At 39.7% G+C, this 14494-nt stretch overlaps 1 protein-coding gene across 2 annotated transcripts in view; it reads left to right on the top strand.

Annotated features, from left to right (window-relative positions):
- ZNF652 (zinc finger protein 652) overlaps window positions 1-12955 on the top strand; it is a 63544-nt gene extending 50589 nt beyond the window's left edge. For both annotated transcript variants that reach the window (XM_065911027.1, XM_065911028.1), the window contains one exon: window positions 3337-12955. In XM_065911027.1, coding sequence (XP_065767099.1) covers window positions 3337-3848 — 512 coding nt within the window. In that variant the 3' untranslated portion in view covers window positions 3849-12955. The remainder of the gene's footprint in view (window positions 1-3336) is intronic.
- Window positions 12956-14494: the final 1539 nt, after the last annotated feature.

Raw genomic sequence — 14494 nt, 5'->3', positions numbered from 1 at the left:
TGATACCTGAGAGCAATAAGCAAATATTGGATCACAGGATAAGCCATGTAGAAAAGTTTGAGCTTTGTTCTAAGGACAGTTGGAAGTCCTTAAATGGTTTTAAGCAGAGTGTGACAAAACTGTCTGAAAGTTCACTCTGGCTACACAGTGTGAAGAGTGGATTGGAGAGTGGGGAGCAAGAATAGATAAGGTGAAACCAGTCAGATGGCTGTTGCAGTAATCCAGATGAAGGATTGTAATCTTATGGTAGGCCAGATATATAGATGTACAGATTTCTGATGCTGCTCACGGATATTCTTAAGCAGACTAGAGTGGTTATGTTTATTGGCCAGATCACTTTTTCCTTTGAACAGTGCAGAAGACAGCTAACTAGCCAAATTGTTGCTCTTTTTTATCTTCCCTGCAGATTCTCTCTTCATTTATATTGTGTGTTCTTCAGATTCACTATAATACTATTTCTTACAATTAGGTTAGCTTTATCTGTATGTAACAGTTAGGTCACATCATAAGATGTATTGATATATGTGTTTCTAGTTACCTTGATGGACTTAGATGTTAGTACCTCCTCCAGCCACCCATTTACTAGCATTTCCTTAAAATAGGACATTATACAGGTGGTGGATTTCAAATATTATATTTTTATTTTTCCTTGTTTCAGCCTCATTGTAATCTTGCCTTGAGGTTTCAGGGAAACTTTATCATCAGTCATTAGCACAGTTAAAAGATGGGGTCTGATAAATAATGAGAGTTAGAGTTACATGAGATTGTGGGTTTATGTCTCGAACAGCAAATGTGGAAAATTTGGTAGGACCTCAAGAAATGGATAAAAGATTAGAAAGTAGTAAAAAGGACTCATTTAAATTTGACTACATGGATTTGTGGTAGACCAATTCTAATAGTTTTTGATCTATCTGTGGCAAATCATTATAGCCTGGAAGACTACAAATGAGAGATGATTAGAGAGATCCAGTATTGGACCCAGGTTTGAACACGTAACAGAAAGTTACGTGTCCTTATATTTAATAAACTTTCAGTGAGTAACATGTATAATGAACCAACGAAGTGATTAGTGAAATGGAGAGTGTTTGCCTGTATTAGATTAATAATCAAAGATTAGATCCTTTGGCTCTGGTTCCATATGGCTGTTAGGAATGAAGAATATTAGCTCTGGAGAGTCAAGGAGGAAAGGGTCAAGGGGATTAATAGGTTATCAAATAGGTGTGCTCTTAAAACATTTTTATTATACAAATGAATCTTGTTTATCTTAGAAAACAGGAAGTACATATAGGCATAAAAAAGAGAATAAAACAACCCATTATCTAAAGATAATCACTTGTAACATTTGTTGTGTTTTTCCATATTTTCCTGTATGCATTTTGATAACACATGTGCATATTTTCATAACTTGCTTGTTTTACTTAATAGACTACAGATAATAGATTATAGATTTTCATGTTAATAATTACATTTCTATACTTTTAAAAATATTGTTTTTAATGACACTCTCCATTAGATAATTATACCACAATTGATCGATTCCATTTCACATAGAATTTTAAGTTTTTAATTGGAGGAAATGGATTAAAAAGAAGGAAAGCAAATGGGTACAGAATTTATCTAGAAAGCTGAATGTGAATCACAGTGAAGTGTGGCAGTGATTGAATAATGAAAGGTAGGAAGATAAAAGAAATATTCTAGTCAGCAGATAGTACTGGTAACAGTGGAGAAAACTGGTCTGTCCTGACGGTTCAATTCAGTCTTCAGGAAGTGAGAACAATTCTGGCTTCCATGGAAGGAGGGCATCAGGAGATGTCCATTTTCAAAGGCAGAGAGAAGTAAAGGCTGCAATATGGATAAAGAGGTGTTTGCCAAAGGGTTAGAAGTCTCGAAGTGGAGGAAAACAGTAAGAAAACAACATTTCTTTGTGTGTGCAGGAAGGCACAACGCATTGGGGTGTAAAGTGCTGTGCTTTTTGTGTCTGGAGCCATTCTGCAGAATTTTCAATCCTGCCTCTCCGCCAGCCATAGAACCTTTAGCAAGTTTCTTAATTTCCTCATCAGTAAAATAGGGATAACAACATACATCCCTCATAAGGCTGTCAGGATCACCAAAGGTTAATGAGATCTTAGAACACAGTAAGTAAGTAATACTGCATGTTAGAACAATATGCAGTAGCTTTTATTTATACTGAGTAGAATAAGGACATCTATTAGAAAGAAATGGAGCAATGACTGAAGTGAGAGCAAACTCTTGTAGCAGGAGCTGCAGTAAAGACAGAAGAAGCTCCATACACTGAGCTCCATGAACAAGCGCATGGTCACTGACGCACGTGTGTACGGGTACTTCACACCGTACCACAGCATCCTGGATGAAGTGATCACAGACATATATGCTCAAACATCATTTTGTTTCTCCCAAACAGTAGGGAGGGAGAGGGGCAGGCAAACAGCATAGAATAAGCAGTAAGTCCGCTATGCAGTAAATCCAAAGGAAAGCTTAAAAACTAATCCCTTAGAACCCAAACCCAAGTTCCTCCCTAGGCGCACTTAGAACCCAAACCCAAGTTCCTCCCTAGGCGCACTTAGAATTATGGGGTTTTGTTTCCTTTTTGACTCCCTGTCCCAAAGGTTCTCCACCAAGAACGGTAGCCTGCCTTTCAACCCTCCCCACACCCATGGGCATTTGGAAATGGTATGGGGACATTTCTGATGGTCAGAATGTCTTGGGGGCATTTAGTAGACTGGAGCCAGGACTCTGAGTGCTCTTCGGACGTGCAGACAGTCCCATGTGGTAGAGAAACACTGCATTGTGAAAGCCGTGTTGTAGGGTGAGTCAGTCCGGTATTTCCCCTGATACCAGAAAGTAAGCCATGTGCTACGGATTAGGTACGAGTAGACACAAGGAGACTTATTTACTCCATGGGACATTTTCAGCAAAGTTCTACTTTGGGTTGGAATGTCAGAAATTGCTTACAGATCAGCCTGCCTAGCTTAAAAGCAGAGATTCCTCTGTGGGCTTGGTCCCCGTGAGCACAGGAAAGCCACCTGACCACTTCTTCCTGTAGGATATGGAAGCTCACTTTTGTAGGTGTCTTTTTTTTTTTTTTTTTTTTTAATCTTCTTTTAACCAAGCCCCGATGGTAGGTTGTATGTAAGTTTTAGTTGTGTCTGCTGTTTTTTGTGAAGTCCCAACTTCGGGGGACTCTCTTATGACTGTTAGAATCTAACATGCAGTAAGGGAGAGGAGTGGGAACCTCCTTATTTAATGTGAGGGGTAGCTGGAGCACATACTTACCGCCTAGTGTTAATCATGTCTTTGTGTCTGTGTTCATCTCAGGAGAGAAACCCTTTATCTGTGAAATCTGTGGCAAAAGCTTCACCAGCCGCCCCAACATGAAGAGGCACCGTAGGACTCACACAGGCGAGAAGCCCTACCCGTGTGACGTGTGCGGCCAGCGGTTCCGCTTCTCCAACATGCTTAAGGCCCACAAGGAGAAGTGCTTCCGGGTGACCAGCCCCGTGAACGTGCCGCCTGCCGTCCAGATCCCACTCACAACCTCCCCAGCCACCCCCGTTCCTTCCGCGGTGAACACCCCCACGACCCCCGCCCCTCCCGTCAGCATGAACCCTGTGGGCGCTCTGCCCCCTCGGCCCGTCCCGCACCCCTTCTCACACCTTCACATCCACGCCCACCCTCACCACCCACACCACCTGCCCATTCCCCCCGTCCCTCACCTCCCCCCGCCTCCAGCTCTCTTTAAGAGTGAGCCTTTAAATAACAGAGGCCAGGGTGAGGACACGTTTCTGCGGCACCTGGCAGAGAAGAGCAGTGCAGCGCAGCATCACTAACATCCATCTCCTTAAGTGTGTTCTCCACGAGTCACGTGCCCCGGTGTGAGCTTGCAGAGAGGGGGTTGGTGAGCATTTCTGTAGCTGGCAGACTCTCAGCCTCCACCAGGAGCTTTGTCACTGTCTTGGTGAATCAGCACATCCGAGGGAGTGAACGAGAAGACCCTGAGCTCACGGAGGGAGCTGTCATCTAAACCAGGGAACCACCGAAGTAAAGCCCAATTTGCTTGCATTTTCTGGTGACTTTTATAAATTTCAAATACTCAGACTTGTGGAATTTTATAATTTCATATCAGCTGATGAGGTATGCTTGCTTTTATATCCTGGACTTCTCCTCAAAGAGGGGACAGGCCTGGTTTCCTTTGTACTAATCGGGAAGGCTGTGAGATTAATCCAGAGCATTAATTGTATCACTGTGTATCGTAACAAATTATTTTCAGCTTTTGGTGCTGGCTTCAGAGTTGAGCTAGCTCTGTTTCACAGTATATCAAGCATTATAGAGAAAGACAGAAATTTTCTTCTTTGTGTAGCTCTCCTAATGCACTCTTTATTTTACTACAGAAATTATTTTAGAGTTTTTGTATAGACTTCTTTAGTAGTCTGTTTCTAAAATGAAATGTATTTCAATAAGCGGTGTAATTTTTTCAGTGTAGCTGGACCTATGTTGTAAAATAGAAAAAATTTTTATAATCATCAAAATGTGATTCTTAAAGATGCATATAACTTCTATAGTTCAAAGTTATTCTTACATCCGTACAACTCAAAGGTGCTTCAGAAAGTAGATGTATCTCAGAGGGTCTCCAGACCAAGTTACTGCAAAAAATGAGGTTTTGCTTTCAGAACTTGACGTAAGTCCTTGGTAGTTTTTTAATCTCTGCTTAACACTTGGGGGGGGTCTGTTAGGCTTATGGACATGCTCTGTCCTCCATGTTTTGTTTGGTTCAGTTAGTGTGTTAAATGGAATGATTTGCAGGGGGTTGAGCCTTTTCCAGGGAAGTCACCTGAAGCTGGCCTGTTTTGAAAATCTGAGTCAAGCTGTACACCATCAAGAGGAGGAAGTTGGGGAGGCTGTTTCAGCTCAGTCACGTCTCACTTCCCTCAGAACTATGTTCAGATTCAACCTTGGTGGGATGACAGATTGAAGTCTCCTGCCACACTGCTCATTTTGAGGTTGCTTTGTTTTTCTAGAATTGTTGTGGAAAGACAAAATAGTACATTAAAATCAAAACATGATGTTGCTGATAGTGGCTGAGAAATTTGGATAAGAACACAAATGGGGAAAAAAAAAAAAAAAAGAACACAAATGGGTTATGAGTTTTAAAATGTCTCTTGTATCAGTGGATATAGTCACAACTTCAAGCTGTTCAACACAGTTAAAATTGCAGTGAGGGAAAGAAAGTGACATTTTGCTGCCCTCTCCTCTGCAAGTAATTACCTGGTAGCAGTCTTCTTGGTGATAAGAAGGTCCAATCTCTAATTTGGGGCAGGTTTGGAAGAGTTTGGGTAACTTATAAAGAGCATGGTCAATCGGGGGTTCATTATAGGAAAGGTTGAGAAGAAGGGCTAACAGAATATTTTTAACTGATCACATTTATCCAGACTCAGTATAGCTAAAAGTTTTGTAATTTTTCATGTCAGTGAACTGAGTTCCAGTGTGAAGTCTACTTTCTCTCTCTCTTCCTTCCTCAGTTTTTTTAATCTTGAAATTTCTTCATTTTTCTTTCCTCGGGCTTTTAAATCTTTGCGTGACTCAGAACCCTGACTTTTATTTATTTTTTATTTTTAATATTAAGTGTGCAGAAATATTTGCAGCACTTTTCTGGCTTATTAGCTCAGAAAAACTGTGGTAGGAAAAACTGGAACTCTCCATTGAGGTTAAGTCCCTATTTTTAAAATACTGCATTCTCTGCTGTTTAATACTTCCAAATTTTTTCTTTCTGATTATCGCCTTTGTCTTCTATAGTGAGCATAGCAAAATTTGGAAGTGAGGCAAGAAAGTACCTTCAGTATCATACTTTTCTCCCTATTTTTTGGATGTAACTTCTAAAGAATGCTGTTTTAAATGTTTGTATACATTCTTTGAACACTCAAGTATCCAAACCAATAAGAAAAGCTAATTCTTCATTTATGACTGCTCTATCTTTAGTGCCTGCCTCCTCTTACTTCCACAATTTCCATTCCATGACAAATTTGTGGGTATACACCTTTGTGTGGACATACCATTTTTTCATGCCCAAGCTTATAATATTAAAATGATTTTTAAGATGTAAATGGAGCTCAATTAATTGGTTATACCTTATTTTATTCTAAATAAATTTACAGTATTGGGCTGCAGTTCTGAATTCTAACTGGAGACTTACAGAATCAACCATTTTATGAGGTGTACTATAAACTACACACTGGAAAATTCAGGTAGTCATATGTCTTTTTTCATTCAAGTGAATATAGCCGTAAGAAAATATCTGCTATGTAGGAAAACCAATACTAAGCAGAAAAATCACTACCACCCTTAATGGAAGCCCCCCAAAAAAAAAGGATTATCTTTTTTAAAAAAAATCAGCATTGTCACACAGTTCTTAGTGAAATGTATTATGGAACAACCTGGAAACTTAAATTTTTCCCCTAGTTAAGTATACCTTCCCTGATTTGGGGTTTGTGGTCTTCAGGAAAACTGCTCGGAGCATATTGGCTGTTCATCAGTGTCAGATTACATATGCCGAATGAAATGCATTAAGAATATTCATAACAGTGTTTCTGAATAGAAGAACTGCAGGATGAAGCCTTAAACATTTATGTGCATCAGGTTTAACACGCTTAAGACTCAAACTCAGGGTTAAAGATTTGATTGGGATCCTTTACTAAGATAAAAGTTGTGTTGTGTGGTGTGTTCCCTCCCACCTATCGTACAGCACCCTGTGACTTCTTCAGAAATTATTACCTATTTGTTATCTGTTTATGAAAAAAAGAACTCTGGAGGAATTTGAGTTCTCAGCCCTTATCTGTACTTAAATTTTAAAGACAACAAAGGCCACATTTCAGCATTAATATAGATATCAAATTGAGGCTGTTTTTCATGACTTAAATTTTACTGTCTTCAAAGGCTTGTACCATTGCTAGAATTAAGACTGACAGAAATTCCCAGCTTGAGTTGATAATTGCTTTTTAATTTACTTTTTACATTTTTCTATTCTTTCGCGTAGATTTGTCATTCAAATATAAACTCTTCCTTAGCCTTAATGAAAGGCTGCTTGTTGCTTTCTCAAATTGAGAGGGGCAGGCTTATACAGAGTTAGATTTTTTACATTTGAATGAAGAAAATAAGATGAGCAGTTTAAAGCATGTGGCTTCCTTTCCATGCATATTTGTGATTTGATTCCTATTTTTAGCAGGCAGGGAAGTCTCCACATAAAACTTCACTACATAGTTCACAGTAGCCTTTACAAATCAGTTATATATACTTTTACAGTCTACCATTTACATTTTCTGTTCTAAATTAATGACAGCATGGACATTACCATAGTCATACCATCTTTCTTAAACCAACATTGATTGGAAGAACATTTTCATTGTGGTTAGAATGTTCCCTATATACACTGTATATATATGGTTGATTGTCCCTTATATTCTAAAGGCAAAATACTCTGAAGAGATGCTTGTAAACTTTTTTTTATTTTCTATTTCTTGACTTTTTTTTTCTTTCAGTTTTTATGTTTGTTGAATGGATATGCTTGTTTAATTTTTATTTCACTGGAAATTTTAAGAAAATCAAGCAGAAACAGAAATTCATTGCAGATGTGTGTGTATATATATGTGTGTGTGTGTTTCTGTGTGTGTATTTACCACATCTTAAAGATTTCAGTTAGTGAAATACAGAATGGTGGGTGGGATTTTAATGTCTGAAAAAAGAGAGAAAAACTAAAGTTAGAGAAACCTTTCTGTTTGAGCTACTGTATAGAAGAGACAACTTTTATTATTATGTTGCTGACCAACATGATGAACATTTTGATGCTGTTCCAGATGGTATGGGAAGTATTTGATGAAAAAGGGATAAATTACATTTAGGAATTTTGTGAACTATGTCCCATTACAAAAATCAACTCATTTGGATTTCTTCAGACTATTAAAATTGAGCAAGTAAATACTGGGTTTTAATTTTCCTTTGCCTGAACCAAGATAGGAAATTTCCCAAAAGATCTTTCTTTCTTTCTTTTTTTTTTTCAGGAATGAAAGGTCATTAGCCATTAAGAGATACTGGCATTATTATGTACTAGCAACACCCTAGCTAACCTGCTTCTGTCATCTGTAGCATTTGTGACAAATAACAATGACCTTCCAACCCTGGACACTACCTCGATAAAGCAAACCAGAGATCCTCTCTAGACTTTCTATGGAAGCCATAAAAGTTGCCATCAAGATATCTACTTTCATAGTTCTGTACTTTTATACTCTCTGGACTTTTTATAGACTTTGTGATCAGATCTTTTTGTCTTAGAGGATAGGTTTTGCAATATTCAAAGGAAAATCAGACTCCTTGATTGTCCCAGCTTTGAAGCTGTAACTCAGTACTTTTGTTTAAAGAATTAGATAGTATACCATTTATCATTTGCAGAATTGCATATCCAGAAAACAAACTTCTCTTCCTTATCCCCTAAGTAGAAGCTATACTATTAGTAGAAACTACTTACAAAGTGGATTTCAACCTTGTTAGACTCTGTGTATAACTTGGTAATATATGTATTGTCACAGTGCTCCTGGAGTTGTTTTTAATCTTCTTATGACAGATTAGTGAGCGTCCATCTCTCTAATCTCTCTCACTGCCGCTTCAGTCCCTCTCACTGTTCTCGAGTGCCTTCAGAAAGCCAGCATCCTGGAACATTCTTTTCCTGATCTGAATCCTACCTCTGATTATTTCATCCTCCATGACTATTGGAACACACCTATATTCCAGTTGATTTGTCTCTACCAGCTCGCTGAAACCTTGGGTGTGAATTTTTTATGCATTTCTGTTTTGTTCCCCCATTTAGATTACACTTTAAACTTTTATTTATATCTTGTTTCTTCATGTATTACATCTCTAATGATGAAATATTTTATCCTTATCTTACTCCTCATGTGTTTTTCACCAGAAACTAGATGTTCCTTTCAAATTAAAGGTCATTAAGTATCTCTTCTGAACATCTTTTTCTCATCTTAGTCTTCCTGAATGCCTCCCCTTTCTGAGTAAGGGATCGTGAATGCTGCTGTTGCTATGCCCTCTTTCTATGTGCTCGCTCTCTTCTAGAAACATTTTGCAAGGTTGTACTCATAATTTTATTTTAGTCTAATTTCAAATTGCTCTCTGGGTTTATCAGAAGTCCCTTACTGATTTTTGATCTGCCTCTTATCCTATCCTTCAAAAACTTCCAGTTACTTTCTCTTCTACTGTTCTCATCTAATTAATTTTTAAAATATTGTTGATACGTAATATATGAAGGATGTAATAAGAAGGAGGTTTCTTTGTATTCTCCATGTGATATGAGCACCTTATTGATAAAAACATTTTAGTCATTGGCTCACCTTTCACGGTCAACACTGTAGTTTGTGCTGTGTACAGGTCTCTTGCTCCCTTTCAGTTCTCCTCCAAAACTGAAAACAAATTCAATTCTTTCGAATAAGGAAATTCGATTGCTTTTTTTTTTTTTAAGTAATAGAAGGCCGTTGACTTGAGTATATTGGCCTTAGTCAAAATCTTTCCTTTCTGACTTGAAATGTCATGTCTCTTTCCTTAAAGTTAATAATTCTAATACTCAGGTTTTCAAGACTAACTAATATCCACATGAAGTGGGAGTCTAAGAAGGCAGCTGTTTATAAATCCTTACTGCTTTTTATCTGGTGACAGTATGTTATTGATGGGATAGTGCAAAATTGTGAGAATGCTTATGTTTGGTAATGAATACGTTCTAGACATTTCAATGGCTATTTGGAATGGGAATACTAGTTTCCGAAATGCAAAAAGTTGATTTCTACAGAAATAAGTAACAAAAGTTTCTTGTTGTTTTAAATCTTTTTACTTTACTATGCCTTGGTAGTCCCCATTATTGACCTAGAAGTTTGCCTCTTTTATGTAGTAACTTTCTACTGAAAGCAACCACTCTATATCTGGCGTTTCTCCTGGGACTCTCAGGCAGTACAGCAGTGGCAGCGATGGGGGGCTCTCACTGAGGAGCCACATCCCTCAGACAGACTTGACTTGTTCCATGTCCATGTCTGTATGAGACATTTGGCACAGGTATCCAAGGGTCTTTGCCCCGGAGAAGTGTCACCTCCATTTTCTAGTTTCACACTATCTGAGCTTCCCTGATGAGATCCGGGACGTTACAAATTACTTGAAAATGATTTGGGGGACAGGGCAAGAAGGTGTAGGAGCTGAATTTTCCTTCCAAACTTGGAAGGAAGTCTGGTACTTGTGTTGTTGGGTTTGGTCAACCAAAGAGCCTGTCTCTGTAGTGGATGTGCCAAAGAGTCCCATTGTTTCTAAATATCCAGCTCCCTTGACAAACACAGCTTCCTTCTTGCCTGCCTTTTACGGGTGGAAAGGGACTGTGTGATTGCAAGGCCAGAGACTCCAACTCACTTTCTGCATAGGACTTGAGGCTATGTTTAACTGCATTTGAAAGCTCATGGGGAAATACTTTACTCTCTTAGAATCTCTAACTTGACCTAGAAATACCTTTTCTATGCTTGATCATTCAACTCCTGAGACTTTTTCCAAAAGTGAAAAAGAAAGAAACTATGTGGCATAATTTTGGTGTTTCCTGCTAGAATTGTATCCCCAACCATACATATGCAGCCTCAGATGAATTCTCAATCTTCTGCAGGTTTGAGTATGTCTTTTCCTCTTTTCTTGACAGGGGCAGTGTGATTCTGCTCCACCAGCAGTACTGGCTTTGTCCACAAGGGAGCAACAAAATACTTCAGCTTCTTTATTCTCACCTTCTAAAGCAACGTCCCACTTTAAAGTCTCTTACAGAATATCCTTTCTTGACTCAATATTTGTTTTCAGATCTTGGTTTTCAAGACATTCCCCCATATTACTGAGTGCTCAGCCTTATGGAAACAAAGGTTGATGTGTGGGTCAGGTGTCGTTGTGGGTCAGGCATCTGAATTGAAAGCCAGAACCTTCCCTTGAGGGATCTGTCCTGTGCTAAATGCAAAGCAGGAACGCCACCCTCCTTACTACTGCCTCCCAAATCCCACCACCAGTGCAGGGCCATCACACCTCTGAGAAGAAGAAGAGCGGCAGGGATAACTAGAGTACGAATGAGGAGATGCTTCTTACCTTCTCTGCTCCGAGCACATGTCTGTTATAGCAGGGAGCACATCATCGGGGTCAGCTCTGCATCCTGACCTGGGGGAGGTCTGCTACGGCTTCCACTCCGCCCAGTTAGAGTTCAGCTCAAGTCCCCTCTATGTCAGTTATTTGTCTTCGGGCTCCTAATCCTCATCAGCTCTCTGATCACACAGTTTGGTTGTGCTTATAGCGGTGTCTTCCTCACAAGAAGCAGGTCAGTTATCAACCAAGAGGAAACCCCAGACCCTAACTATTTAGCCTGTAGAAGTGGGAGGTATTTGCACCTGAAATGGCCTTCCAAACGGGTGTCTGCCTGGCCCTTCTTCCCCAGCCAAATCTGACCCTGAGCATTATAGGTAGACAGAGGCATCTGCTTGTAACTCCATTTGATGAAAAAGAGAACTGAAGCTGTGATTGGTTTAGGTAACGGGGCCAGGTGTGACTTGTTTGTCTTTATTTTTGTTTTCCCTGACAGTACTGAAATCACTTGCACTTTTCCTCATTTCTTAAAGAAAAAATCCAGTTGGCTTGCCAGGAATTGTTCAGCGTTAGGTTTACAGAGCTTGTTTTTGAATGTTGAACATTTGTCCAAAGGAGTTTGACGAAACAGAAGCTGCTTGGTCCCTGTTCTGCCTGCTAGGTCATAAGGATTAAGGCCATGTGGCTGGGGTACTTGTGTCAAGTCCAGAAGAGGGCAGTGTCCCTCTCCTACCTCTGTGAGGATGCAGTCGAAGGTCAAGTTGGACTCATGTAGGGCAGGTACCTCTCATGCTGCAAAGAAGTTTAGAGGAGTCTTCAGTTGGGGAGGTGACAGGTAATGGGACAGGATCTCATAAGATGGGAAAGACCCTGAGGAGGGAGAGCTGCTCGGCCCCAGGGAACCCTGGTGAGGGGGAACCAAGCTTCCCTCCCATGTCTCCAAACATGCCCAGCTTCCCGGAGTCCTCTGTATTCCAGCATCCTGTCAGATCCCTCAATGTACTGATTCCCCCCCTTGTGTTAACTATACCAATATTATTTTTTTAGCAATTGAAATGCACTTTTTTATTTCAACTCAATCATAATTTTAAGTATAAAAATTTATAGACTGTTAAAACTACTTTTTTGTGTATTTTTAACCACTTGATGTAGCATTGTCTATTTTATTCTTGTGAGACTCTGGTACAAGGTGTGCCATTTCATGATATTTCCAAGATGCTGGGCCTTTGGATGTGTACGGTAACCAATTTAATGCTAATGTTCACAGTAAAAAAAAAAAAAAAAAAAAAAGTAGCCATATCCATTGCGTGTCTTTCTTCACTTTATTTCTTCCTTATCCTCAGTTGACAGTCTTCATAACACGCTGTCCAGCCCACTAATCCTGCTGACCTCTGTATGAAGGGTAGCATGTTTTCACGGTTGCTGGCCAAAGTTAGGGTGATTAGTTCTCTCTTTTCTCTGCTGCCTGGCTCAATGCTGATTGGTTTCAGTAACACTACTTTGTCTACTGAGCAATAATCTGAACCTATCCTAGAAAACAGTGTTTGAAAAAAGGATCATGATTGGATTCTGAATCCGTCTGAAGAAAAAGAAGCCAGGTGGAAAACACTTACAAAGCACATTCAGTGAAAAGCAATGATTATAAAATGTGGTACCTGGATGAGGCTCCCTTCCCCATTCATTCATGCATTAATTTGTCTGCTCCACAAATGTTTATGGAGTGCCTAACACGTACTGGGCACTGATCTGCCCACTGGGGGTTCCACCATAAACAAGATAGTCTCTGCTCTCATGGAGCCTGTGTTCCAGTGGAGGAAATCCAACAAGCAAGTAAATAATTCTCCAACACATGAGCTGTTAACTGTAGCCACTGGGGGAGCAACCATTTTCTGCCAGGAACCTTTCAGCTCAGGATGCACCCTATTTCATTCAGATTAAGGATTTCACTGAGGGAGTTAAGCACACAGAAAGCAAACCTTGTGCAAGGTTCCTTTTGTTTAAAACCTCTTAGAATGGAACATAACTGCCCAAATCATAGAATTGACATTCTTATTTTCTATCATTTTGTAACTCTGACTAAATACTGATGTTAACACACTTTTTTCATGAATATAAAGTAGATATACCCTGACGCCAGCATATACTAAATCAGTGGCTTTCAAACTTTGGCTCTGACCCATAGTAAGAAATGTATTTTCTCATTAGTTGGCTGTCCAATATATATATTGATGAGTTTGTTTGTAGAAGTGAATTAATTCAAGAAAAATATCCACTTTGATATTTTCTATTTTTTAAATGCTGACCTTGAACTACAAAATTAATTTTAAGACCCACTGAGTTCTGCCTGCAGTTTGAAGAATCTTTCTAAAGCAGAGTATATGTGTATGTGTATTATTTTATCCCAACAGCAGCCTGAATTCAATTTCGTGTAGAATCTGGTTATTTTAACTGGGTCTTCCAAAATCTTAAGTCTTACATGCTTCTATTTCTGATCGGGTCCAGACTCTGAAGCTCCTAGCACAGATCAGCCATTGCTCATCCCAGTCCCCTGCAGTGAAGACAGGTCAGTCTTGGGCACACTGCAGGCCTATTTTGTGGGGCCTCTACCCTGTGCCTGTACCAAGGTAGCCAGAACTACTTTCCTGCAGCGTCAAGGTCTCCATGGTAAATGGTAATAATAGTGATCCTTGATGAGCCATGCCTCCTTGTGTCCACACCCTTTTGTAGTCTTGGCCTTGCCCCTGTCTCCATTAAGCTCCCAGTAGGCACTTAGTGGCCATTCTCAGCTACCTTGAACCTGGGCTGTCTCATGACTTCTTTGAGCAATAGAATGTGAGGAAGTGATGTTGTGGTTCAGGCGGCAGCAGCCACCTTTGTTTTATTGGGACATGACTGAGGTAACTCAGGTGAGACCACTGACTGGCAAGAACTGCTGGAAACAGACGTCCCAGGTGTCCCTGTCAAGATTCCAGGCCTGTGGGTGAGGGCATCACAGACCCGTCAGCTCAGCTAACACTCCAGCTAAACACCTGCTTAAGAGCCCAGGTAATGCCAGCAGAATAACTGCCCAGCCAACTCACAGAATCACTGGAAAGTATTTTTGTTAGAAACCACTAAAATTCGGGGTGGTTTGTTACACAGCAGTAAGATAACTTGGAAAAGTCCTAAGATTTAAGTCTAACAGTTAAAACAGTTAAAACTTAAGTCTAACAATTAAAAGCTTATAACTCTGCAAGAACTTTGGGGGGCATGACTAAGTGATCGTTGTAGCTCATTTGTAACCCTGCTACTTCTATTTCTAGTCCCTACTCAGCAACTGTAAACTTGCAAAGGAAGG

This window comes from Muntiacus reevesi, chromosome 18 (genome assembly GCF_963930625.1).
Source record: "Muntiacus reevesi chromosome 18, mMunRee1.1, whole genome shotgun sequence".
NCBI classification, from domain to species: domain Eukaryota; kingdom Metazoa; phylum Chordata; class Mammalia; order Artiodactyla; family Cervidae; genus Muntiacus; species Muntiacus reevesi.
This window is presented reverse-complemented; position numbering and strand designations above follow the sequence as displayed.